Below are 26,037 nucleotides of genomic sequence, written 5' to 3'. Positions count from 1 at the left end.
TAGGTTAGCCTACTCTACATATTAATAGTCTACATGTTGAATGCCACTTCCTCAAGCATGCCCGCTACCTTCCCCACCCACCAGAGCCTCTCTTTACCACCGTCATTTGCATGTGAGTCCATTATCCCTACCTGTGGAATGAAAGGTTGTGTGTCTCAGGTGAGAAGACAAAGAAAAAGGTTAAAAGTCCGTGAAGTTCCAAATTTACAAGATTAGCACAGAACTGGGCACAAAGTAGGGACTTGTCTTGGAAAAGCTGAACAGAAGCTGGCAGGACCTGGGCCTTGATCTCTGGCCCAGCTTCCCCAGAACCCCCTCCTAATGGTCCTTCTCTTTTCCTGGGGCACTGTGGAAGGGACATGTGTTATGGAAAGAAGGCCAGAGCAGAACTCACCAACTACGGCGCTGACGAAGCCAGACTACAAGCGCTTGCTGGCCAGCCCAGCAGCTCCAGACTGTGCTCCAGACATGGCTTCCCTCTCCTTTCTCCTTGAAAGGAAGCTGCCTCCTCACCAGGGGAAGAAAAGCGGAGGTGGCCACTTGCTTCTTTCAGTGGCTTCTTTCTTGGAAGGCATCAAGCTCTTTTCTGTCCCAGGGCCTTCACATGTACGGTTCCCTTTACCCAGCCTGGATAAGGCCCCCACCTTGGGTTGTGCCCAGCGCCAGGACTAGGGGCCAGTGGAGGTTGAAGCCTAGCTCATGTTCACTCACCAGCCACGGGTCCTGGCAGGGCTGCCTCTGCCTAGAGCAGACACCTTTTTTTCTGATTCGCCTAAAGGTGTCACATGGACCAGCAAACAGCCCCGGCTAGGGGCAAGGTCACAGGAGACCAACATGGCTACATCACGCTCAGCGTTCAGGTGCAGCGTAGCTATCTTTCTCAGGGCCATCTTTTTGATCCAGTACCGCCAAATAATCCATTCCTCCTACCTCATAATTCTCTCCCAACACCCTCTTCTCTCCTTCATAGCATGTGTTACATTTTTATTATTTGAGCACAATCTAATTGCCCACTACTCTGAGAGTTCTATGAGCACAGGGCTGTATCTGTTTTGTTCAGCTGCATACCCTGGGCCAAGCATGGGTCCTGGCATGTAGAAACTCAATGCACGTCTGAGCTTCATGGCAGTATGTGCTTCAGATTAGCTTTGAACTCTCCAGGACTAGGCATCTACACTAATATTACCTTCATCTGGCATACTGCAGGAAGTGAGTGGCAAAGCCATTGGGTAGGCCACCCAGAGCCCCAAGAGGCTTTGGTCCAACTGAGACAAGATGGGCAGGATGCCCCCCATACCGTGCACACCATCCTGCCAGCCCTCCAGTAAATACCTAGAAGACTGAAGGGCCCAGAAAGACAGGATTTGACAATCTCCTACCGGAAGATTGTGTTTCTCAGCCTTTTTAAACACACTCCCCTTTTTGATACACAGACTTCACATACACACCCCCACCCAATTTGTGGCACCCAAATTGTGCTATGCCCCACTTGAGAATTACTAGAACATCAGGCAAGAGTTTTGTCAAACTCCATTTTCAATAGCTTATGTTTTAAAAACAATATACTTCTCCAAACCTAAAATGTGATTATGATACGGAATATGCTTTTTCAAACTTCATATATACTCTAATCCCCAGAGATTTTTATTCTTTTTCTCTCTTTCTCATTGACAATCACCACTCACGGACAAGAATAGAACACAAAAGGCCTACCGCAAACAGTAGAAATGTTCCCAGTCAATACAGAATGTGTAGAAGAGGAACCTTTGGGGCATATTTCTAGCACTCTCAGAATAGAATGGCATCAGGGTCTAAGTGGGAAGAGCATCAGATGGAATCGAGAGATCAGGCTCTTATTTACTTCTAGTTTTGAAGCTCCTTTGTCAGGATAATGTCAAATTATGCTAAGACTAGGAATTTGCCGCCATAAATTGGGACAGCTATAAAATGGGACACTGGTGTGGGGGGAGTCCACAGCAAAGAGAAATACTAGGACCCCTCCCACCTGAAGGTCTTTTCATTGTTTAGGATATGGAGAAGAGAGAAAAAAGCACAGCTCTGAAAAAGACACCACAAGGGTTCCTTATGTGGACGAGTTACTAGTTGCAATAGTCAACTGGAGGAAAGAACTTGAAGTTTAAGTGGGTTGTGGGGGGTCCCTGGCCCCGTGGCAATGGGAGGCAGGACATGGCCACAGTTAAGAAATGGGCACTGGGTGGTTGCCTGGGTGGCTCAGTCAGTTGGGCATCCGACTTTGGCTCAGGTCATGATCTCGCAGTTCATGGGTTCGAGCCCCGCATCGGGCTCTGTGCTGACAGCTCAGAGCCTGGAGCCTGCTTCAGATTCTGTGTCTCCCTCTTTCTCTGCCCCTCCCCCGCTCTCTCTCTCTCTCTCTCTCTCTCTCTCTCTCTCTCAAAGACAAGTAAACATTAAAAAAACTTAAAAAGAAAAGAAATGGGCATGGGAGTCAGACCCGCTCCCATTCCAGTCTTGTTCTGCCACTTACTTGTCAGTAATGTCACATTTCCCTTAACTATAAGAAGATGACAATTCAACTTCCCTCACTGGGTCATTATGAAGATTAAATGAGATAATATGGGTAAAATATTAAGCACAGTGTCTGGGAAATGGTAAGTGAACATAGAACATGTTTATAAATGTTGGCTTTATTATTTGTATTACAATTATTGTTTCCCAGCAGGAATGCAGGCAGCTGGAAGGGCAGCCCAGAGGCACCTGGCAACCCTCTCATTCTCATTTCCTATTTATTGTCACAAATGACATGACCTCTGTGGTCAAGGACAAGAACAGCTGGGTAGACCAGCAAAAGACACAGCTGCTGCGCTTTAGGAAAAGTAATACTCCAAGGGGCTGGGGTTGGAACTGAGCTGGCAGGAGAATACAAAGTCTGGCTTGGGGTGGGGGTGGGGGAGCAGGTGACTCCAGCAGAGGCTCTGTGGGAGAGAAATGACTGGAAATAGCCAAAGGCGCTGGTGGGGGAGGGGGGCAGGGAGAGAAAGCAGGGGAGAAAGGTGGGCACAGGAAGCTCCCTTCCTGGAGAGAGGAAGCTACAGGTGAGCCAGAAGGAAGCCAGGAGGACAGGACTGTGGGCAGTGGGGAAAGCTGGGCCAATCCTGAGGGAGAGGCAGCTGGGAACAAAGAACCAGGCTGCTGGGCCCTACTGCGTGAATGAAGAAAGGATTGGACAGAATAGGAAGGGAGGCCACAGGCTCTCTCCTCGGGTCCCCTCCTCAAGCTCTCTCCGTTCCCCCAATTCCACGGGTCCCAGGATTTCAACCAGTATTAGGTTACTACCACCATCTACTGTCGCCATCTGGGTCCTCTTCCCTAGACTGGCAGCAAAACAGGATGTAGGTTTCATTTCCCCCTTTCCTGGGAACTCTGAAACAAGTGCTCTGTGGATTTCCCTGTGGGGAAGAGGCCCACAAGGCTCACACAGGGGAGAACCCCCCTTCCAGTTCCACTCCGAAGTGTGCATGGGTTAAGCCTGCCCATAGCCACCCCCTTCCCCAACTGTCTCTTTCCTTCCACCCTCCCTCCCTCTCTCCTCTCTCTCTCTATCTAAAGGAGGGTTCAGCCTCCAGCCTGCCCGCTGGGCTCTCTACACACACACACAGCACCAATCAGGGGAATGCTGGAAGTCAGTGGGGGTGAACTCATCCTAGCTCTAATCAGTCACTCAGGGACCCCCAGACTCAGGTTCCAGATAGATAGGCGCTCCTCTCAACATTACCCCAGGTGATTTGAAGTCAGGGAGTCTGGGTTGGCTGCAGGGAGTTAGCAGGTCATGTTGTCCCAGGTCCAGGAAGGAAGGCTGCCTGACCCCCCCGGGGGGGGGGGGTCACCATGCTGGCTGTCACACAAGCAGCAATAGTAACAAGGCTGCCTGCATCTGTGTGAGCCTTTTCTGAGCACAAAACATTGTCATGTACATAACCTTTGACCTTCCCTACAACTCTAGGAGGGGACTGGGCAGATATTGTTCCCATTCTGAAGATGAGGAAGCTAAGGCAACATGTGCAGGGCCTTAGTTCCTGAGAAGCAGAGCTGGTAGGCCTGGGACCCATTCTCCAGAAGTCTCCTCCTTTACCCTGGGACTTCCCTTTCTGCTTTAAATATCCTCAGTTCTCCCAACCTAAACAACACGTACTCTGGCCATGCTGCTGCGTGAGGCTAACGACCTCTCCTTCAAAGAGCTGCCCTTCCCCAGTCCCCAGTGTTGCCAAGCCCTGCCCAATGCTCCCACCCACTCCCTGCCACATCTTGGACCCTCCCTCTGCTTCAGCCAACCTGTCACCCATAAACTCTTTCTTCAAAAGGGCTTCTGTACCGCTGGCACTTCCACTGCCGACATGTCAGTGCAGACCCTTCCCCCGCTGCCGGAGCACTGCCGGCCCGGCCTCCTAAGTGGCTTCCGTCTTCTGTGCTGCCCCAGCCCCTCCCTAGCTGTCCTCTTTGCCCTTTGAGTCTGGAGCACCCTCTCAAGTCCCCAGCATCATCTCCTGTCCCACAGCCTAGCTTCAAAGGGGTCTTTCAGGCCTTACTGCCCCCTCCCCGAAGCACACACCTCCTTGTGTCTTTGCTTTAGCTCAGGCTGGTCTGCCTTCCCAAGCCCTCTTCTCTTCCATCTTCAAGCCTCTAGCCTCCAGTGTCCAAAAGCATCCTCTGAGTGCAGGAGACTGTCTCTTAATGCCTGTCCCACCTAAAGCCCCGAAAGGGGCAGCCTCAAATTCTGTGTGATCAGGCTCTGCACTAGTAGCTTGTATCTGGGTGGTCCCGTGACCCAGAGAAGTCAAAACACAGGTTGCCAGAACTCAGCATTGGTGTGCTCCGTCTTGGAACAAGCCGATGAGCCGAGAGGAGAAGGCTGGGTCCATAGAGAGGGAAGCTAAGAGCAGACGCTCAGATGGAAGCAGAGAGGCCACCAGCCCCCAAGAGGCAGAGCCGCCTCCATTCCTGACTGCTCTCCAGCCCCAGCTCCTATGAGGCCGGCTGCCTCCATGTGATCCTGCCGGTAAACCCTTTTCCCCTGAGCTAAACTGGAGGGCCCTCTGCTCTGTGTGGAACACTGTCCATACCAGCTTGAGGAGGCCTGTCCCCTCCTGACAGCCCCAACTGGATGAGCCATATACTCAGAACAAGCAGGCTCTGCCCAAGGGTCACCTCTTTGTCTCCTGGATGGCTAGTAGGTGTTTCATGTACGCCCGGGTCCCTCCCTAGGACTAGAGCTTCTCACTAAGGCCTAGAAGAGCTGACAGCTTCGGAGCTATGGATGCAGCTCACAAGTCCCCCTCCTCTGGAGCTGTCCCCAGTCTACACACGGTCAGGAACGGTCCCTGCCATACAGGCTTTGTTGCAAGTGACACCCCTCCCCTGGCTGGAGCTGAGTGGACCAAGCTGGGCGAACTGGATATGCTCCCCTGGGAATCTGGACTTGGGGCTGGGATAGCTGAGCTCTTGCAGGAATACTTGGGACTGTTTGGGCTGTGGAAACGGGGGGTGGGGAGAGCCCAAGGAGAAGCAGAGTTGAGGGAAAAGGGGAGATTCTGATGAGGTTTTTCCAGTTCCTGCTTAAGGCCAGGCAGCAGTCTTGCTGTGGGGTCCTGAGCACCCCCTGAAACCCTATAATAAATCACCTTTTTTGTTTAAGCTGGAGTTAGTGGGTTCCTGTTACTTGTAAAGGGGTCCTAACACAGCTGGGATCTCCCGTATGCTTCTCTAGGAATACAAAGTAGGTGCTCGGCAAACAAACTTGCTCAATGAAGCAAACTGGCCCCAGATCCTGACTTTCTGATTTCTGCCAAAGGCACCTCCGTGCTCTACAAATACTCCACATATAAAATGGGAAATTCAGCTCCAGGCAACTTAAATTAAATGCACTTTCCTTGCCTGAAGTGCATTATAACCTCATTTTCATCTCTTCTCTGGGACAAATGAGCACTGAAAGGAAAGGCAGGTGGGAGTCGGCCAGAGAAAACAGCCTATGGCCATACAGCCTAGCAAGTCATACTGGATCCGCCAACTCTGTGCTATTCCCACCTGTCCCACTGCAAAAACTCTCCTGAGATTTCACTCCCTATACCACATCTCCAGTCTACCCAAGACAACCATCAAAATCTCCAAGACGTCACAAAGTTTGCACCCCTCCTGAGGGGTCATTTAGGCCACAGACCATCACAAGGCCAGAACCATGAATCCTAAGGCTGAAAGAAACCTCAGAGGGTTGTCTTCCGTAGTGGTTTTCAAACTGTGTGCCCCGTAGCAACAACTTCAGTGGAACCTCTGGGTCCTCAGTCTCCCTGGCGTCAATCAGGGCAGCACCCAATTTGTTACACATACCAAGCTAAGCACAAAGTGGCAGAGCTGGAAGGGAACTCTGGTCCCTGGACTCTCCCCACTGCCTCTCTCTCCCAAGGTTGCTTCTTTAAAGGCTCCTGGGCCTGGGCAGGGTCAGAACTCATTCCTGTGTGGGTGAGCACTGGCCGGAGAACACAGAGGGAGCAATGAAGACACAATGTGGTGCCCACTAGCTGGTATGGAGTGTGAGGTCACCCTGGCTACATCGGCGGAAGGGCAACGCAAACAGCCCGAACAATATGGAGCTGTCCTGATGCGAGTCCTCCGCTATATATAGTCTCTCCCCTGAAATGACCTCACGCAGCAGCAAGGCTTTGTGGCATGGCAAAACTGGCTATGCATCCCCAACTCCAGGGAAGAGAGCTCTGCTGAAGAAACTGGATGGTAAAGAGGAAAGAAAGGGGCCTGTGGCCTGGGGGGGCGGTGGGAATGCAGGTTAGGTTTCCAGACAACTCAGGAGAAATTCTTTCCCTTGACCCCCACGAGCAAACGTGAGTCTCCTGTGCAGTGCGTGATGAAAGTCTGGGGTAGGGGAGCCCCTGCTTCATCAGAGGCTTCAGTCCTGCCTGCTCACAGATGGTTGGCACCCGAAGCCCTTCGTTTACCTGCACCCCACGTGCAGGGACCAGCAGAGGCTCCCTCTGATTCAAACTCCCCGTTTACTATTCGAGACCTTCCTTAACCTTGGTGTACACAGCCAATTTGATTCTGCTGCCTAAAAAAATAAAAAAAGAAAAGAAGGCTAGAAGATAAACACCAACTAGGAGTAGGGACTCTCATGGGGTGGAGGGAGTGTGCAGGAGATTTTCTTCTTTGGGCTTTCTGGTGTTGTTCACACTTTTTATATAAACATCTACTACTTCTGCAACACAGAAAATCACACTACTTGCTTCTCTCCAGCCTGCACCCCTTACTCAAATCACTAACCCTTCGGCAACTCTCCTCACTTATCTTTAATAACCGCCCTATCCCATCTCAACTCTTTCTAAAGTGTCTATACATTGCCTTTGTCTCTGCTTGTCTACACTGCATGATTTAGCACTGGTCTATACAACATCTTGCTTAAAATGGTATCATATCTTTGTCTTTGTTCCCTCCCCAGATCAGCCATGAACCATCATCAATGACGAGACATACATGCACAACGTGTACACAGGTTTGAAGCAAGACAGATAGAAAAAGACATGAGAAATGGAGTCAGAGTTCCCGGGTCTGACACCAGCTCTATCTCTGATTGCGCAGGATAGACTACAGAGCAGTGGCTTGACCTCTGTGAGCCAGTTCCTCCAGCTGAAATCTTTATCAGTGCCAATTCTCTTCTCCGAAAAGTTAGGAAAGATTCTGAGCAAGTCTGCCAACCCCACAGCTTTCGGAAAAAGGGACCATTTCCCCTCTAAATCTGAGAGGCCCCAGACCCAGCTTATAAAAGAGGTCCCCGTCCATCCATACCTAAACTAGCACTGGACCAGGAGAACAGGGCCAGGAGGCTGAAATCTCTCCTGTGACACTTCCTGTGGGCCAGGGCACAGACAAGTGCCCAAGGGGTGGTGCAGTCACAAGTGGCAGGCCTAAGGCTGCCTTAAGGCTGCAGTAAAAGTACATGATGGTCAGCAATAAACCAGACATCCAGCCCCGGATCTTCCATGGGACACATGTCACAGCAGGACAGAGCTGGGCTCAGCTTCAAACAGGAGGGGTCGGCTGCAGATTAAAGGGCCCAGTGTAGCTCTCCTTCTGCCTTTTGACTCCAAAGACTAGCCCATCCTGTTCCTGAGGGAGAGGCCCCAGATAACAGTGCATACAGCATGTGGATGTTTTCAAAACAATCATCTGGGGCCTTATAAAAGCCATAGTAGCAGTAAGTCCCCAGCCAAATCATGTTCCCTTTCTCCTCAACAGCCAGTCCCAGGCCAGACCTCGGCCAGACCACAAACAGGAATCTGTGAACCTGATGCGCGACCCAGAGGGAAGAAGGGCAAAGAGCAAACAGAGCCATCAGGGATGTAAACCTGGCTGGCTGTACAGCTCCCTGAGGAGCCCGGACACTGTGTGCCATGGATCTGCCCACTAGGGCGTGGCCAGATGGAAAAAATAAAACCCAATCACAGAAGCTCCAGTATTAATTTAGTCCATCACACCGTGAGTTCCTTGAGGAAAGGAATCAACTCTTCCTGCTGTGCCTGACACCTAACGCAGTGCCTGGGACAAGGCAGATGTACGGAATTTTTAGAGGCAGTTTCCCATAGTGGTTAAGATATCGGTTCCCAATTTACAACTACGGGGGCTCAAATAGCAGTTCCTCCACTTTTGTGGGTCTTAACCTCTTTGAGCCTCAGTTTCCTCCTCTGGAAAATGGAAGTAATTATGCCTACCTTATAGGGCTGATATGAAAATTGAAGACACCAATGCCAAACAGCTAGTAGGATATTTAACGCACCCATGGTAGGTTAATAAATGGGTACTGATTTCAATGATTATACTACATGGTACTGATTCAGTGATGCTGTGAGGTCTTGAGAAATGAAATGCCTGTGCCATGTGACAGTCTATTTTGGGGGAAACACAGTGCATTCGTTAAGTAAAAAAATCAATGCCATGTGCAATATCCCATATTATAGAGGACAGTATGGTTTATTTTGCAGACACTGCATGGGGCTGGGGAGAGGGGAGGAAGGCAGAACAAATCCATGAAGGTTTTGTTGTCCTTTCACGGGACAACAAAATGCACTTTCTGGCACAGTTAGGATGTGTAGTGCAAGAACTGGCAGAAGTAGACTATTTGCTAGTCATGGGTGGCAATGACGTCAGTCAGTAAACCAGCCATACCTGTTTAGGGCCCAGTGAGCCCTCAGCTGAAATTGACAAGGAGGTAGGTATTGCATGGAAGGAATGCGGGTCTGGAAATCTAAAACAGTGGTCTGGAATCCAAAACCCTCCATTTCTCACTGTGTGACCCTGCACACAATAGTGTCACTGAGCCTCTCCCCTAAAATGAGGACAGTCTTACCCTCAGTGAATTATCAGGAGGACTAGATGAAATGTGGGTAAAGTACCTACTGCAGTTCCTGCCACAGAGTTGGTGCTTAATTAACAGCAGTATATAATAACTATAAAACAACTGTTACTTAATCTAGTTGTAGGGGCTGTGTATCAACTGTGGTAAAGTGGCTCTGCTGCGGATATTGATCACTTTCCAAGAAAGTTCACGAAGGAGGTGTCTTCAGTTGACAAAGTGTATTAGAGAAATGTGCCAGGCTCTAGGAAGGAAGCCCCAGAGGACCCAGAGATGTTCTGCCAAGCTGAAGATGAGCCACAGCAAACTGAGGGCACTCCCCAGCCTTGACCTACCAAGCAAGAAATGTTTACATCTGTTTTGAGACAGCCCAGAAAAGTAGCCACTGGGTGTTGCTGAAATCAGCAAGAGCTGAGGGGGTGGGGGCTGTTGCAAGAGATTTGTAACTAACAAGGTTCTCAAGTTTTTGTGAAAGGTTCGTATTTTTTAAAATGAGGCTAGATTCAAGGCTATGTCTATAATAACATCACTCTTGTGCAATTTGCTTCCAATTGGCCTTCCTGAATAAATGAGAGGAATCACAAGAATGGTAGATAACCAGGGTATAGAGCAGAAGCTAGGTCTTGTGTAGGAACTTCACTGGCCTTGTATCCAACTTGGGGGGGGGGGGGAAGAGGCAGGTTGGGGACAGCTGGCTTAAATAATAAGTGCCAAACATGGTGACAATAGTGAGTACAATTTACCAAGTATTTTAATATTTCCCAGGCACCATTCTAAGGAGACTTAATGTGCATTAACTCATTTAATCCTCATGACAATCCTACAGAGTAGGTACTGTTACTTTCATTTTACAGGTGAGCAAAGTGAGGCCCCCAATCCAAAACAACTTGCCAAGGCACATAGCTAATGAAGTAAAGGAGTTGGAATAAAATGCAAATGAATACTAAATGAACAGAATAAGTGTAATACTGTCATAATTATCTGCCACCAAAAGGAAAAATGGTATCTTATAAATGTCCTATTTCAAAGACTCTAGATTTTGCAAATCAAAAGAAATTCACGGTCAGCCCTCGCTATACACTCTGACCCCAAGGGAAGGGCCAACGGGTGGGCAGAAGCAGATTTCCCAGGGGCACCCAGGGGAGGCTACATTCTGCTCTTCCCAATACTCTGGGCTGACCAAGAGTCAGTAGAATACAAGTTCCCAAAGGAACAATGAACTTAGCTTTGATTATTGCCATTAACAACCCATTGCCATTATTCACTAAGCATTTGCTGTGTTTGGGCACTGTGCTGATCACTTCACACACATCACCACTTGTGTAATGTAGTCCTTGACTCCCCTAAGTGGCCCGACTCTTGTCCCCATTTTACAGATATGGAAACTGAGGCTTTCCCACCATAGGGAGAAAGCAGTAGAGCCACTGCTCCTATGGCTTCTGCCTCTCTACCACTTACTTGTCAGTAATGTTGGGCACCTTGGCAACCTCAATAAATCTCAATATCCTCACCCATAAAATGGGGAAAACGATTTCCTGCCCTGTCTACCTAACAGGATGGCTGTGGAGAACAAATCATGTATAGTACTGGTGAAAGCACTTTAAAAACTGCAAAATGCTGAGCAAAGTAAGAAATCATTAGTCTTATTAATTACAAACAGTGACACCTGATCCAGCAAGCACTTTGCTAATATGACTTTGTTGCCTCTTTTCTCCTGGGAATTTGGGAATAATTCAAAGTCTGCAGCCAGGGCATTCTTTTCTCCAAGTCCCCGGCATCTGAGAGTTGGAAAGTGGCAGTTCACTCTGGGAGAAGAGGGAGAAAACAAAGATGTTTGCATTCCACTTGTATTTCTCTTTAGGAACACAATCCTGGCTGAGATTCCAGCATACTCAACCCTCAAACAACATTCAACACATATTTATTGAGCATCTACAAGGTGCCAAGCACGTGATCCAAGACAATGGATTCATGTGGCTCCTAGGGTAGAGGTTGTAGTTTGGGGGTTGGGAAATGAAAGGAGGAAGGAACAGCAACGAGAAGGGAGCAGAGTGGCCATAGTCCTTGGAGCTTTGCAGGTTTTACATCAGACTTCCAGCTTCTTTTCAGAGAAGTGAGGGAGGGCAGCACAGAAGATTGAGCTCTGAGCACTGCAATTTGAGTCAAAGTGCTTAATCTGAGCTCTAGTTCCGCCTCTCCTCAGCCTCATAAGCCCCAGCAATCAATTTACTTTCCTCCCCATCAGCTTTCCCATATGTAAAATGGCTAGAAATGTTCCCATAGGTAAAACAAGGACAATCGAATGAGAGGACTGGGTCTAGCGAGGTGCCTAAAGACGCTCAATAATAAACTCATTTTAAAAATGAAAACCATGAGTTCTCTTCTTCCTGTCTGGTGAAGATAAACTGTCCAAGGGCCCAAAAGCTCAGGTTCTGAGATCAGACACTTGGGTTCCAGTCCTGGCTCTGTTGTTTACAAGCTACATGGCCTTAGGCAGGAGACATTACCTTTCTAGGGCTCAGTTTCTTCATCTGTAAAAAGGTGATAATAGTGTCCACCCATAGGATGGTCGTGAGGATTAGCCAAGATCCTGCACGTGATGCTCCCGGCACATGGTGAACACCAAGTAAAGGTGAGCTACTGCCAACTGTATCTCTTCCAGCCCTAAAAACAACAAAACTCTGAGTCCTCTAAGATCTAGGCTGCTGGGTGACTGGCTGGCTGCCTGGGCTTGGGCTCTGGTGCCAGCCTCCCTGAGGACACAGGTACAAATGCGGAGCTGTCGTCGTCCCCCCCACCCCACACCCTGCAGAAGGTGCTCCAGCCCCTTTCCTGACAATAAGGGACACTAGTTGAGGGGCCAGCATGGTCAGAGGTATGGGTGCACACTGTGCTTGGTCCTTCTTCCTTGTGAGCTCAGAAAGCAAGGGGCAAGACCTTGTCCCCAACAGAGAGAAGCACGTGGTTTTGAGCAGCAAACTCACCATGTCACTGTCACTACTTGCCTTTGACTCAAGCCTACATGCTCCCATCTGAACCACGGTCCTGCATCTCTCACATGCAAAAGCTAAAAAGGAAATTGGTGCCTACCCCACTCACCCCAAGTTAAGACAGAGTTAATATTCTCTGGGAGCCAGATGAGTTACAACAACACAGAGCTGCTTTGCTTCACTTGAAGCCCCATCCACCCATCCATCCATCCATCCATTCATCCATCCACCCATCCATCCATCCATCCATCCATCCATCCATCCATCCAGTCTTCTTTCCCAGCCATCAACCACCTAGTTAGAAACCCAGAAGCAAGCCAAATTCTGACTGACCAGATAAGATGTCGCAGAATCCACCCAGCCAACCTCCTATACTTCCCTCTCTGGAGGGTCCCTCAGGCTTCACTGTGAGCCCATCTGATCTTTCTCTGGGCACAATTCTAACAATCCCAGTCATCTGTTTCCTCAGGAAATCGGACAGGCTGATATTTGAGCCCAATAGATGGAATCTCAAGTGACCACTATGATCAGGTGTCACTTCACACCCATAAGGATGGCTATTATCAAAAGCAAACCAAACAAAATAAAAACCAGAAGATAACAAGTATTATTGGTGAGGATGCGAGAAATTGGAAGCCTTGTCCACTGCTGGCGGAAATGTACCATGATACAGTCATTAAGGAAAGCAGCACGGCAATTCCTCAAAAAATTATACGTAGAATTCATATATGATCCAGCAATTCCGCTTCTGGAAATATACACAAAAGAACTGAAAGCAGGGACTCCCAACAGATTTGTACACCCATGTTCCCAGGAGCGTTACTCACAGTAGCCAAAAGGTAGAAGCAGCCCAAGTGTCACTGACAGATGAGTGAACTAAATGTGGTACCGACATACACTGGAAAATTATTCAGCCTTAAAAAGGAAGGGAATTCTGACACATGGTACAACATAGAAGAACCTTGAAGATATTGTGCTAAGTGAAATAAGCCTAACCCAAAAATTCAAATACTGCATCATTCTACTTCTACGAGGTACTTAGAGTAGTCAAATTCATAAGAGACAGAGGGCGGAGTGGCAGCTGCCAGGGGGCGGGGGAGAGAAGAATGAGGAGTTTGTGTTTAATGGGTACAGAGTTTCAGCTGGGGAAGATGAAAAAGTTGTCGAGCTGAATGGTGGTGATGCATGTATAACAATGCAAATGTTCTTAATGTACAGAACCATCTACTAGAAAGTAGTTAACACGGTAAATTTTATGTTACGTATATTTAAGCACATTTTATGTGGGGAAATGAAAAAAAGGAGTGAGTGCTGCCAGGGAGAAGACAGATTATAGGTGGAAACATGAACCCCAAAAGGACAGTGGCTGGACACCATTTAGTTTGGGGCCCACTGCCCTGCAGTCTCAGAAGCACAGAGGCCTCATACTGATCAGGCAGGACATTGTTCTCACTCAGAGCCCAGAACAGGAATCAAGAGCCTCCCTGCACCAATGGTGCTTGGGACCCTGAGGAAGGCCAGGCTCTCCCTTAGCAATTTCCTTCTGCCTGTCACCAGTTCACCCTTCTTCTTTCAGAGATAAAGGCTTTTGACAGAAAGAAGCTTTTGTGGTTCCCACCTCCACCAAGCAGGTGCTTTGTACATACAGGTATGAACTCAACACCCCTGAGTCGCAAAGAGGAGGTTATTCATGCTCAGTGTATTTTGCTTGGAAGCCTATCATCCATTTCAGAAAGATTCCCATCCAAAAATAGTTTTTAAACATTTCTTTTATAGTTTTTCTCTTTGAAAAAAGAGTAAGCTTCAATGATCTGGTGGGGAAAATCACTGGCCATGGTTTTTGTGTGTAAAAATCCTGTGGCTAGGATAATAGAAACTTTATGAGTTCACGAAACCTCTTTTTATCCAGGATCTCACTTGATTCTTAAAACCTCTCTGGGAGGTGGGTAGGGTAGCAGTCATCCCATTGTACAAATGGGGAAACTGAGGCTCAGAGAGATCAAAGCCGCACACATAATTAGGAAGAAGCAGAGAACCAACGGCTTTATTTCCCATCAATGCCAGATGAGGATCTGGGTTGGGATCTCATATTTGAGTAGACCATGCAGTCATGAAACCAATTTTCAAAACAGTGTTCATTTATTTTATCCCCATAACATCTTTCTGAAGTAAACTGCAAATAATTATCATTTTTTAAAATAGAAGATCAACTGAGCACAAAACAAATGACTTGCCCAAGATCACCACTTAAGAAAGGGCCAGACTAGACCTCCTCCCTTTTGAATACACTTGACCTTGAGCACTTCCCTACAATGCCTTGACCCCAACACACTGAAAACTTAAAGGAGCCCATGCAGTTTTTATATAGCCTGCACCACGTTTCTGTGAACTCGGCAGGGAGCAGATATACCTTTATTCTCTTTTTAATAGCTGGAAAAGAAAAAGAGGTTAAAGAAAACTTTAAGTTCCTTTCAGCTCTAAAATTCTATGATTCTAAAAATTCCTCAGCAAGTTACTTGGCAGAGAGAGGCCTGGAATCCACATCACCCGCCTTCCTGCTTCCCAGTCTGTTAGACCACCCCATCCCTGCCCTTTGAGTTAATGACTACAAATACCGTGTGTATCTGAAAGAGGGGTCCACAGTCAGATGCATTAAATGACATAAAATGTCAAGAAAGTGCCACTGCCTGGTTAGGACCCTAATAGGGGACTTCACTCTGCTCTGCTGCCATAGCCCCTGTATCTCCTAGCAAGAGGCTCCCAAATCACAGGGAATTATATGCCAGGTATTTGAGACCTTACCCAGGCCTGGGATGACAGAGAAGCCAGTCCCAGGAACAGAATAGCACTGTGAGGCTGCAGCCTAAGTCCCCTTATTAGATGCATGCCCTAACACCTACGAGATGAGAGAGCAGTCAGGTCTGCTCATTCCTGCTTTTCTACAGACCTTCCCAACACTGTTAGGGATACACTGGTTTCATTCGACAAAGACTTATCAGGCACCTCTGTATGCCAGGCACTGCTCTATGTATCAGGGGGCAAACAAATAAAAATCCCTGACCACATGCGGTAGGAGAGGCAGCCAATGTCAGATGATGGTAACTGCCATGGAGAAAAATAAAACAGGGAAGGGGGCGGGGGGGGGGGAATAATGCTGACAGCAGGTAGTACAGGGAAGGGGATCGATTTATAAAAGGCTGGCCTGAGAGGGCTTGACTGAGGAGGAATGTGGAGGAGGCGAGGGAGGGAGGGCCCCGTTCAAGTACCAGGGGGTGTGGAACAGGGGCTGAAGAGCAAGAGATGGCTTAGGAAAGGTAAGCTGGTGAAAACTGTATCGTGTTTTGTAGGCCAACACAAGGGCTGGGGATGAAACGGGGAGCACAGGAGCAACAAAAGCTGACTTACGGTTTTGCAGCACCACTCTCGCGGCTGCGATGAAAACGGTCTGTCAGGAGACAAGGGAGGAAGCAGGAAGGTCAGTTAAGAGACTGATGGGAGCTTAGAGCAGGGCCAAAGTGTGCGGATGATGGGACTCAGGTTCTGGGTATATTAAAGGCAAAGCCAACAGGACCTATTGATTAAATGGATGTGGGGCTGAGACAAAGGGGAGGAGTCAGGGGTGTGTTTTGGGGTAGTGTTTTGGGGGCCTGGGCAATGGAAGGATGAAATAAATCACCATGAGCTGAGCTGGGAAGACTTTGGGAAGAGCAGGAGTGGGGGGTGCGGGTTCATTTTGTCTCGGACGTGTTAAACTGAGAAGCCTGTCAGACGTCCAATGTGTTGACCACCAGCAAAATATACAAGGCTAGAGTTGAAGAGGACAGGCTGAAATTATAAATGTGTGAGTCACCAGCATATATAGTAATATATAACCGTATGTATTATCATACAGGATTTCCATGTATGATCACATGGAATTTGTATGACTATAGGTTTATTTTCTCCCTCCACCCCTAAACTGTAAGCTTCATGTGGCCAAAAACCATGTCTGTTCACAGCCAGCAAGGTGCCTGGCACTCAGTAAATATTTACTGAGCAAATGGAGAAGTTGCCCAATTACTCCCTCAAGAATAGCCACAGCAGCCCACACAATGAGAAGCAGACTCTCTTGCAACCACAGTGCCAAGCCCAACCAGCTCAAAACAGGGCCCTGGGTCTGTCCACACCGGGCTTGAGATTCCAGAATGTAAGCGGATATGCCTGGCACATCACAGAGTCAGATATTTGGGTTTCAGCCCTGCCACATTCTCAAAGGGTAGAACTGGGCAAGAGACTTGCCTGTTCTACCACCTCGATTTCTCCCTGGGGTGGCTGGGGGAGGGGCTGCCTTACCCACTTCAGGGGCAGAGATATTGATCTACCCCGGGTATGTATATGTGGTGGTGGGAGCACCCCACATGAGTAAATCTTCAAGTATTCTCTGAAGAGTGCAAGGACCACCCAGCACCTGGAGGGGGAACCTAGACTTTCGGGGGATACATTATGAGTAACAGTTAAAAACTAAATAGCTAATGCAAGATGGCCTGACCAATGAGCATTATGTCTCTGTTTTACCTAACAAGTGACTAGGAAGACAGAACTAAGGCCAAAGGATGACATAACAAGGCCTGAAATTTCAACGCAATACCTTTGCAGTTTTGAACAGGTGCCTTTATGAAGATGTTGAAATAGCTCTAATGATTTTGTACAACCTTGCTCCTTTCTGAGACATTGAAAGTGTGACCTGAGAGAGGTTTGATGACTTGCCCAGTATCACCCAGCTCCGGGCCTAGGACTAGAACTCAGGTTGTAGCTCTCTGTTGATGATTTTTCCCCATTACACCAGTGGCAAAGGAAAGGTAAGAGTCACCAAGGGAGTTGAGGAGTTTTAGGCATTAGTGTTACAACATCAAACTATGTCTTTGTCAAAGGGTAAGCTGCAGATGTTACAGGAATGCCAGGTGCATGCTGTGAAGTTAAGAAGGATTCCTTCCCTCATACCAAACTTGTCATCCTACAGAGTTCCCCTTGGCTTTGGACTTTATGAATAGCTTTATTCACAGAGAGACCTGCAGAATCGAAAAAAATGATACACTAGCAGGTAAAAAAAAAAAAAATGCAGATAGATACTTCAGTAAAATGTTTACATGAAAAATCTAGATGACAGGATACAGTCGGGTTAACATTCTAAAGTCAACAAATATTTGAGTGGCTCCTCGTACAAGTCATTGTGCTGGGTGCTGAGTGTGTGTGCATGTGTATATGTATATGGCTACATGAGTGAGTGTGAGAGACAGACACACAAGGCTAAGACAGAACCCAGGTCTTCAAGGCTTGCAATGTAGTTTCTGATATAAGACTATAAACATCAAAGAAATGACTAATAATATGGAGTAGATAATTGTTAAGTGGCATAATGTGTCTGCAGGAGTTCTCAGAAGGGGGGGTTAGAATTGTCAGGCAAGGTGCTTCTAGAAAGATAGGGGATTTGAGGCAAACGTCAAAAGGAAGAAAGGTTCTTGATAAGAAGGAAGAAGTGGCAATGAGCAAACAGCGTGGCTTTAATGTCAGAGGAAGACAAAGAAATCACACCTTAAAAGAAAGGACCAGATCAAACTGAAAAGCCTTGAAAGTTAAAGTTCTTAACAGAAGTGGAAAGATGCAAAAAGACTACTAAACAGGGGCGCCTGGCTGACTCAGTCAGTAGAGCATGCAACTCTTGATCTTGGGCTTGTGAGTTTGAGTCCCACGTTGGACGTAGGATTTATTTTAAAAAATAGTTTCTGTTAAAAATTTTTTTCTAAACATAGCATTATAGCGTTCAGAACAGGTTAATTTAATAAACATCTTCTGGGAGGGACCACAGTGTGCAGGCATGGGATGAATGACTGAAGACGAACTTGCCCTTGGTGGAGAACTAACTTCAGCCTGGGAGGTGGGTTGGACTTCAGATGAGAAGAGAGTGAAGCAGAGTGGAAGGGACAGGTTAGAATGACTTGCCAAGGAAGAACCAGCAGGTTCCAGCGGATGACTGACTAGGAGGCAGAAAAAGTCAGCAGAGACATCTCCGAAGTATGAAGTTAGACAACCACAAGAATGGAAGAGTAAAGGGAAGCTTGCTGAAGGGAGAGATGCAGAGCTTGGTTTTGGAAGTGTTGAATCCAAAGGATAACTACATCAGTGTGTCCAGTGGGCATTTACAGGTATGAATCTGGAGTTTGACAGATAATAGTTGAAGATACAGTGTAGGGGGTCTTCCCAGTGGAAAGAGTTGTGGGACTGTGTCCAATTTCTCTGGGAGGGAGTATGAGAGAAAGAACAGAATGCCAAACTGCACCGTGGTGCACCCACACCTAGGAGGTGATGTGATGGTGAGCAGGAGTGATCAGAGAAAAAAACCAGGATAGTCTAATGCCAAGAAGGGAAGGCGGGGTGTAGTTTCAAGTATGAGAGGGTTGTCACCAGTGAAAAATGCTACAAAATCAATTGTGTGGCCTGAGCACATAAATAATAAATATTCGCTGAATAAGTGAAAGAGAGAAAGAAAGGAAGGAAGGAAAAAAGCAAGCCAGCCAGCCCTTGGGTTTGAGAATCAATTTTTCTCAATCAGAATGGACAAGGCTGCCAACAGGATTTCAATGTTAGATTTTACCCTATGACCCCCACCCCCATAAAAACACGTTTCTTCTTCCAGAAGTCATCCTGTCCACCACACAGACATCCTTCTCTGCTTCCCCCACGTTTCCCCTCATCTTCCTTCCCAGTTCCCACAACCCAAGCAACACACCTTCCGTGTCAAAGGAGACAGGAAATTCCAACTAGAGTTTCCACTTCATTAATGACTATACTATGCCTGTGGCTCCTCTTACAAAAAGGGATATGTGGCAACTGGGTGGAACAGGCGACTGCTTTCTAGCCCCAGCTGCACTGCTAACTAGCTGTGGGACTTTGGACCAGTTCTTCAACCTCTCTGGATCAGGGCTTCTACACAGACAGGAGGAGGTAAGTCTACCTGGACTTCACACAAGTTTTGAAGGTCCCTTTCAACTCTAAAGTATACGATTTTTATCATTCTCAGAAGGTCCTTGCAACACTCTCAGAGAAGGAAGTGAGTACAAGACCCGGGGAAACGAACGCCAGACCTCTTCCCAGGGCGAAGAGCCAGGATAGGAGGAGTGTACCAAGAAAGTGAGAAGGCGCTGCCCAGCCCTCGCGGATCACCAGGGAGCAGATCCCATCCCCAAGGCTGGGAAGGATCCCAACAAACCCGAGCGCAATTCTCACCCCACACCCCACCTTTTCTAGACTCCCAGACAGCCGGGAAGCTCTAAAAAGCCCTGCGGGAAAAATAAAGATTTCTTTCCCAGAGTCCTGCGCTGCTTTTGCCAGTTGGATTCCGGCAGACACGATTTGCAGCCCGATAATGACACAGACAGTCTTTGGAAGAGCGGCAGTTCTCGCTCGCTCCGAGTTCTGGGGACGACTGGCCGCCCGCGCCGTGCCCCGACGGGCTAGCCTCCGACCCCGACCCAGCTGCCAGGCCAGCGGCGGCCCCGTCCGGGGTCCCCCTCCCCTCCGCGGCCCCGCTGCGGTCTGCAAACATTTCCTGCCCCCGCCCCCACCCTCACTCGGAGCTTCCCAGTTGGAGCGAGTTGGGCTCGCAGCCGGGTCAGCGCTCGCAGTTGCCCCAACTCCGCTCCCCCGGCCACCAGGGCTGGGGAGGGGGCTCCCGTCTGGCTCCGGAGCAGACATCGGGGAAACCCAGGCGTCAGGAGCCGTGGGAGGTCGCTTAGGAAGCCCAGAACTCGAGCGAGGAGGGGGACAACTGGCGAGGCGCCCGTGGCCCTGCTCCTTTCCTCGTCGTTACCTGCTCGCTTGCGGGGGTGTCCCGGGGCGGCCGGCCTCTCCCGGCGCTGTCTCCCCACGCAGTTGCCCATGCTGGCTCTTCAGCCGGGCCCCATGCACCGGAGGCGGCGGACTTGTCTGCTGCTCTGCGATCCTGCCCGGACGGCTGCGTCCCGGGTCAACGGCTCTTGCCTCCCGGCATCGGGCGCTCCCCGATCTCCCCCCGGGGGCGCGCTCTGCCCGGGCGCCGGCTTCGCCACAAACTTTGCGGGCGACGGGAGAGAGGGAGGTGGCCGATTCCCCAGCACAGTCCCAGGTGGCCGGGCCAGGGGGGCCCGCGACGGTGCCCGGCCGGAGACCAGCTTCGATGGAGGGGCGGAGAGAGGGGGCGGGCACCGCCGCAGCTACTCCCTGCTCGCTCGGAGCTCCCAGTAGGGGCCGGCCCCCCGCAGCCTGTCACTCACCTGCCTAACCCCGCCCTGGCCCGGCCCCGCTCCCTGCCGCCCGCTCGCGGTGCCCGCGCCTCCGCCGCCGCCCGCCCCAGGTGTGCATGTGACCGACGGCACCGCCCCCTCGGGCCGGGCCTGATTTTCTCATTGGCTTCCCCCAGGGTGTGTGCCGCCCCTCGGCCCCACCCAGCCAGGTGCCCGCCCCGCCGCCCGTCTCCCCGGGAGCCGGGCCGGGAATTATTCGCCCTCAATGGCCCCCGGCTGCGTGCCCAGCAGCCGCCTTCCCTCCCCGCGCCACCGCCCCGTCTCCAAGCCCCGCCCCTCGGGGTGGAACCGTCCCATCCCTCCCTGGAACTGCCTGGCCAGGAGCCGGCAGGCACGTGATCCAGGGAGCGCCCCGCCTCTTTAACCCTCCAAAGGCGATTGGCTCAGGAGGCGCGTGCGCTCAGAGGCCCATCCCGTGCCACCGCCCACTTCCCCTCCCACGGTCTCTGGTTCGCGTCATGGCCGCCGCCGCCGCTCTGGAGGCGGTGGCGCCTACGGGCGCCCTGTGGGGCCTCGTGCAAGACTTCGTCATGGGTCAGCAGGAGGGCCCGGCTGACCAAGTAGCTGCAGGTACGGCAGACGGCGCCGCGCGGCTCCCGCATGGGGCCGACAGGAGGGAGCGGCCTCAGCATAGGCGCCGGGCGGGAAGGGAGTGAGGGACAGCGGTGACTTTGAGAGATTGGTCTGGGGCTCGTTGTAAGCACCGCGTGTTTAAGAACCGTAACAAATTGAGAGTCTTGCGTCTTCCTTAAAACGCCTTTACGCCCCTCATCTTAGTAATCACCCTGTGCGCGAACTGGGGTTACAGAGTCATTACCGATTCACAGATGAGGGAACTGAAGCACAGAGAGGACAAGAGACTGGCACATCAGGCGGGTGGGGCAGCAGGGACTCAGACCTAGGTTTTCCAGTTCAGAATCTGCTGCTCCCGCCGAGAAAGCACGTTGTTTCGCGGAGGTTGACGTGAGAAGCAGCATCTTCCGCGGCACCAGCTCCAGTCGCGTGGCATGTTGGGAGTGGCCGCGCGGCGCTATCTCTGACTGGCTGTGATGGGAGAGAGGAGGGGAGAAGCCGCTCTGGGGGGAGTTTGAGATGTTCCGCGAAGCCTCCTTAAGACTTTCCCTCCGTTTCTTCGGAAAGTTCTTGATTAATTTGCTTCGTGAGTTTTTTATGTAGTGTTTGTTTTTATCTTTTCCTCAGATCTCCGGTTTCCTGCTTTTGGCCAGTTCAGGAACCTCTTAGTTCTCACAACATGTCTAAGATTTGCTTAAAACAAATTCCAGATGTCCTTGGAAGTCGGAGACTTCACTTTCAGAAAAAGGAAAACAAAACAAAACAAAACCCTAAAGAGTTGTTGAGTGTCAGGAGGTCTTCAGACTTGTTTAAGTAATAGAATACAAAGTAATCTGAACACAGATGAGTTTTGTCTTACTTTTAGAAATTTTGCATGCTTGGGGAAAAATAAAAGACAACATTTCTCTTGAACACGGAACGTACTAACTTTTAGCGTAGGTGAGAAATGAAAAAAGTGAATTGTGAGAGAGTATATTACTTTGGCCCTTAGCAGTTATACTTTCATTCAGTCATCCCACCATTATTGAACACATACTATTCTCCAAACACGATACAAAGCAATAGGTATGTAAATCCAGATTAGAGTGGTTCTGTGCCCACCAGGAACTTACACTGTGGTAGGAGAGATAACCATGCAAACAGAGTATACCACACCAGAAAATAAGGGCTTCGTGGGTTATGTGCATGACAGCAAGGAAGCATCAAGGAGCAAATGCTTGATGCTGCCATTCCAACAATTTTAACTTCTTACAGCTTCACGAAGCATAGTGTGTTATCAATGCCATTTCCCCCGTGTTTTAGTATCAAAAATTTCAAACATACAGCAGAGAATTTCATAACAGACACACCTACACGCAACACCTCAACTACCATTAACATTTTAGCATAACTTGCTTTGTCATACATCTTTCCGTCTATTTAAATTGCAGATATCCTTCTAAATACTTCCTCCTAAATACTTTGGTAGGCATATTATTAACTAGAGTTGGTTTACAGTTTATTTTGGTGTACAGTTCATCTCCAGTGAACTGTAAAATCTTAAGTGTTTAACATTCACTGATAATGCATACACCTTCCCCCTACTGTTACATCAGTGTCATTTGTGACTATTCTTTCACATTTATACAGTATGAACACAATAATTTTGGACTTTTCAAGTTCAGAACACACTTAAGAATACAGCATGAATAAGGACTGCCAAGTTTTTATAAACATTTTATATGTGTATATATGTATTTATGTGTGTGTATATATATAGAGAGAGAGAGAGAGCGCGCGCACACGAGCAAGAGAGAAAGGCAGAGGGAGCGAGAGTCTTAAGCAGGCTCCACACTTGGCATGGGGTCTGACACCGGGCTTGATGCCACTACCCTGGGATCATGACCTGAGCTGAAATCAAGAGTTGGATGCTCAACCGATTGAGCCACCCAGATGCCCCTAAAATTTATATTTTTTATGCTTTAAAAAAATGGCCTTAACTATTATGTACTTTAAATGTAACTCAGCTCTACTAAGACTGTAACACTAGCCCTGTTGTAATTTAGCCCTACTGACTAGGAAAGGAGGTTGATAGTAACAGATAAGTTTGAAAAGGTTTGGTGGGGTTGGATTATGCATAACCTTGGATTCCAGGCAGAGGGATTTGAATGACCTATTGTAGGTAATACAACTCATCGTAGACCCTTGAGCAGGGGAGTCATATAATGAAGGCAAATTTGAGAAGGATTAAATTGGTATTCTCAATCTGAGATCACAGCCCTGGTTAATGTTGTTGAAGGCTGACAGGGTTTTGAAACCTTCCCAAAATTAGATGTGCTTTCTAATCCAGCCTGAGTCTAGTTTTGTTAGCACTAAAGAGACCAGCTTTCTGTTCAGCCACTCACAGCAGCAGCCTGTTCCATGACACCCTATGATCACAAAGACAGCTACCACCAACTTTGTTTTGCACCTTTGCAGTGAAGTTCCTGATGAAAGTAGGTGTCAGATGTAAAGGTGCAAATGATGGGGCAGAGAGATGAACCGGTAGGTTAAGGGTTAAAGACTTCTTATGCTAGCATTCAAAGGTTGCACTACTTGTCCCCAGCCCTTACTCTTACCACTCCTCTCCTGGACCTTTGGTGCCTGGCAGCCACCTGGATTTGCTATTCCCTGAATGCTTTCCTTCCCAGTTCCTTTCACTAGCTCCATCTGATCAAAGTTAGACCTCGGATTCAAGGTCGGCTTGAGTGCTTACTGCCTGCCCCCCAAGCATTTCCTGATTACTCCAGCCAGACATCATCTCACATTTCAAAATCTTTGTGGTATTTATTTCTCAGACACTCATTTATTAGCAGTTATTAGCAGACTTGTGTAGTAGCTGTTTCTGTATATATTTCCACGTCCTATCCTATACCTACCACCCAAGTCCCCTGGAGACTAGCATAACTAAGTATGCAGTAAAAAACTGTGTAAGTGAATGGAATGAGAGATGTAGAAGGAAGAATCTGTGGAATTTGAGGCCTAACTAGTTAAGTTGAAGGAGAGTGAGGACTCTATGATGACCCCAAGCTTTTGAGCCTGAGGATGAACAAAGGAGAAGTCCTTTGTTCAAAAATGGAGGTTGGAAAGGAAGCTGATTTTGAAGTGTGTTATGGATATAAATTTTCTTCCTTTCAGTTATTTGGATTTTCTTTCTTTTCAGTCTTTTTGTATTGTATTTTCCCATTTTTGTGGGAGACCATTATTCCTGAAACCAAGAGATTGTTAAACAACAGTAAAACAGTTCTGAGAAATGTCTATGGCATCCTCAGCTTGATTGAAACTGAGTCCTGATTGGGATTTTTCTCTCTACTGCTCCTTCACATCCTTCCCCCTTCCTCCATTGGTTGCTCCTCCAGATTCTCAAGAGGCTGCAACTCCATCAGACAGAGGTCTGATTGTACATTCTGTCAGTCTCCTATAAATACTCCTTTGATGACTGCTCAGTGCTCCATATGAACTGGTGCCCTGCTGAGGGAAGTGTGGGTAGTTCGGAGGTGCTAGTAGGTCCATTTTTAGAGAGTCTTGGGCACATTGGAAAAACTTAAGCCTACTTAATGTAGGGAAAAGAACTTAACATTTGTTTTTCCTTAATGCCAGTGAGACTACCTTTAGGAAAATTAGCCCCTTAGTAGCTTTTCTTTTATCCCAGGAGTCCGAGTGCATGATTAACAATACTTCCGGATTCAGGTAGTGGTTCATTTGGGAAAACTTACAATGTTAAAAAACGTTAGTGATGGATGGTTCATAAACCCAGGAATTTTACTCCTTTCTTATGCTAACTCAGTCTCTGTTTATATCACTATGGCAACACTGAGCGTGTTACACTGTGATTGTTTTAAAGGTCTTTCTGCCCCAACAAGACTGTGGACTCCTTAAAAGCTCCCTGTCTATATTTCTGTCTCCAGCCCTAACCCCAGTACCTGATTTCTAATAGGTGCTTAATAAATATTGAATAAATAAAACAAGCACACATGACAATTTTGTTAAAGAATTATGGAGAAACATGAAAGGGAGTAATTTGAGCTGGATCTTGAAGGGTTGAATTTTGACAGGAAGGAGGCATTTCAAACCAAGGGAATATTTACAGGATTAAGGATATGGAAGAGCTTGATAAGTTGGGACATGTGAGTGAATGATAGGAGTCATGATTAAAGGTGAGGCTAGAGGGGCTTTGAGGGCTAAAGTGTGAAGGACATCAAGCCAAGGAGTCAGGTCTTAGGCAGTAAGGAGCAAAAGAGACTGGTGGACAGGGAAGTAATTCTGCATTTTAGGGAGGTAATTCTAGATAGAGTGTGGATGGATTAAATGGCTTTTTTTAAGGGGCACCTGGGTTGCTCAGTCGGTTAAGTGTCCGACTCTAGTTTCGGCTCAGGTCCTGATCTCTGGGTTCATGTGATCAAGCCCATGTCTGGCTCTGTGCTGACAGCACGGAGCCTGCTTGGGATTCTCTCTTTACCTTTCTCTGCTCCGCCCCGGGGGGGGGGGGGGGGGGGGGGGGCGGGGCCGGCTAGCACTCTCTCTCTCTCAAAATAAATACGTAAACATTTTTGTAAGGCTTTTTATTTTTTTTAAAGTTTATTCATTCTGAGAGAGAGAGTGCACAAGTGGTAAGGGGCAGAGAGAGAATCCCAAGCAGGCTCCAGGCTGCCAGCTCAGAGCCCAATGTGGCACTTGAACCCATGAACCGGGAGATCATGACCTGAGCTGAAACCAGGAGTTGACACTTAACCGACTGAGCCACCCA

General features: G+C 48.4%; 2 protein-coding genes and 1 long non-coding RNA gene across 6 annotated transcripts in view; 2 read left to right on the top strand and 1 right to left on the bottom strand.

Annotated features, from left to right (window-relative positions):
* Window positions 1-21,691, bottom strand: part of UBTD1 (ubiquitin domain containing 1) — a 53,035-nt gene extending 31,344 nt beyond the window's left edge. Inside the window, exon 1 of one of the 2 annotated variants that reach the window (XM_040486057.1) lies at window positions 21,598-21,691. In XM_040486057.1, coding sequence (XP_040341991.1) covers window positions 21,598-21,676 — 79 coding nt within the window. In that variant the 5' untranslated portion in view covers window positions 21,677-21,691. Of the gene's footprint in view, window positions 1-20,227; window positions 20,669-21,597 lie in introns of those variants that run through there. The other variant, XM_040486058.1, reaches the window with a different exon arrangement.
* LOC121037069 (uncharacterized) lies at window positions 19,191-19,728 on the top strand. The gene is made up of 2 exons (XR_005793595.1): window positions 19,191-19,362; window positions 19,439-19,728. It is a non-coding gene; the product is annotated as an uncharacterized LOC121037069 (long non-coding RNA).
* MMS19 (MMS19 cytosolic iron-sulfur assembly component) overlaps window positions 21,119-26,037 on the top strand; it is a 34,247-nt gene continuing 29,328 nt past the window's right edge. For all 3 annotated transcript variants that reach the window (XM_040486040.1, XM_040486041.1, XM_040486039.1), the window contains exon 1: window positions 21,119-21,269. In XM_040486040.1, the coding sequence (XP_040341974.1) occupies window positions 21,158-21,269 (112 nt within the window). In that variant the 5' untranslated portion in view covers window positions 21,119-21,157. The remainder of the gene's footprint in view (window positions 21,270-26,037) is intronic.

The sequence above is a fragment of the Herpailurus yagouaroundi genome, unplaced genomic scaffold (genome assembly GCF_014898765.1).
Source record: "Herpailurus yagouaroundi ecotype Mexico unplaced genomic scaffold, PumYag 163, whole genome shotgun sequence".
Lineage (NCBI taxonomy): Eukaryota > Metazoa > Chordata > Mammalia > Carnivora > Felidae > Herpailurus > Herpailurus yagouaroundi.
This window is presented reverse-complemented; position numbering and strand designations above follow the sequence as displayed.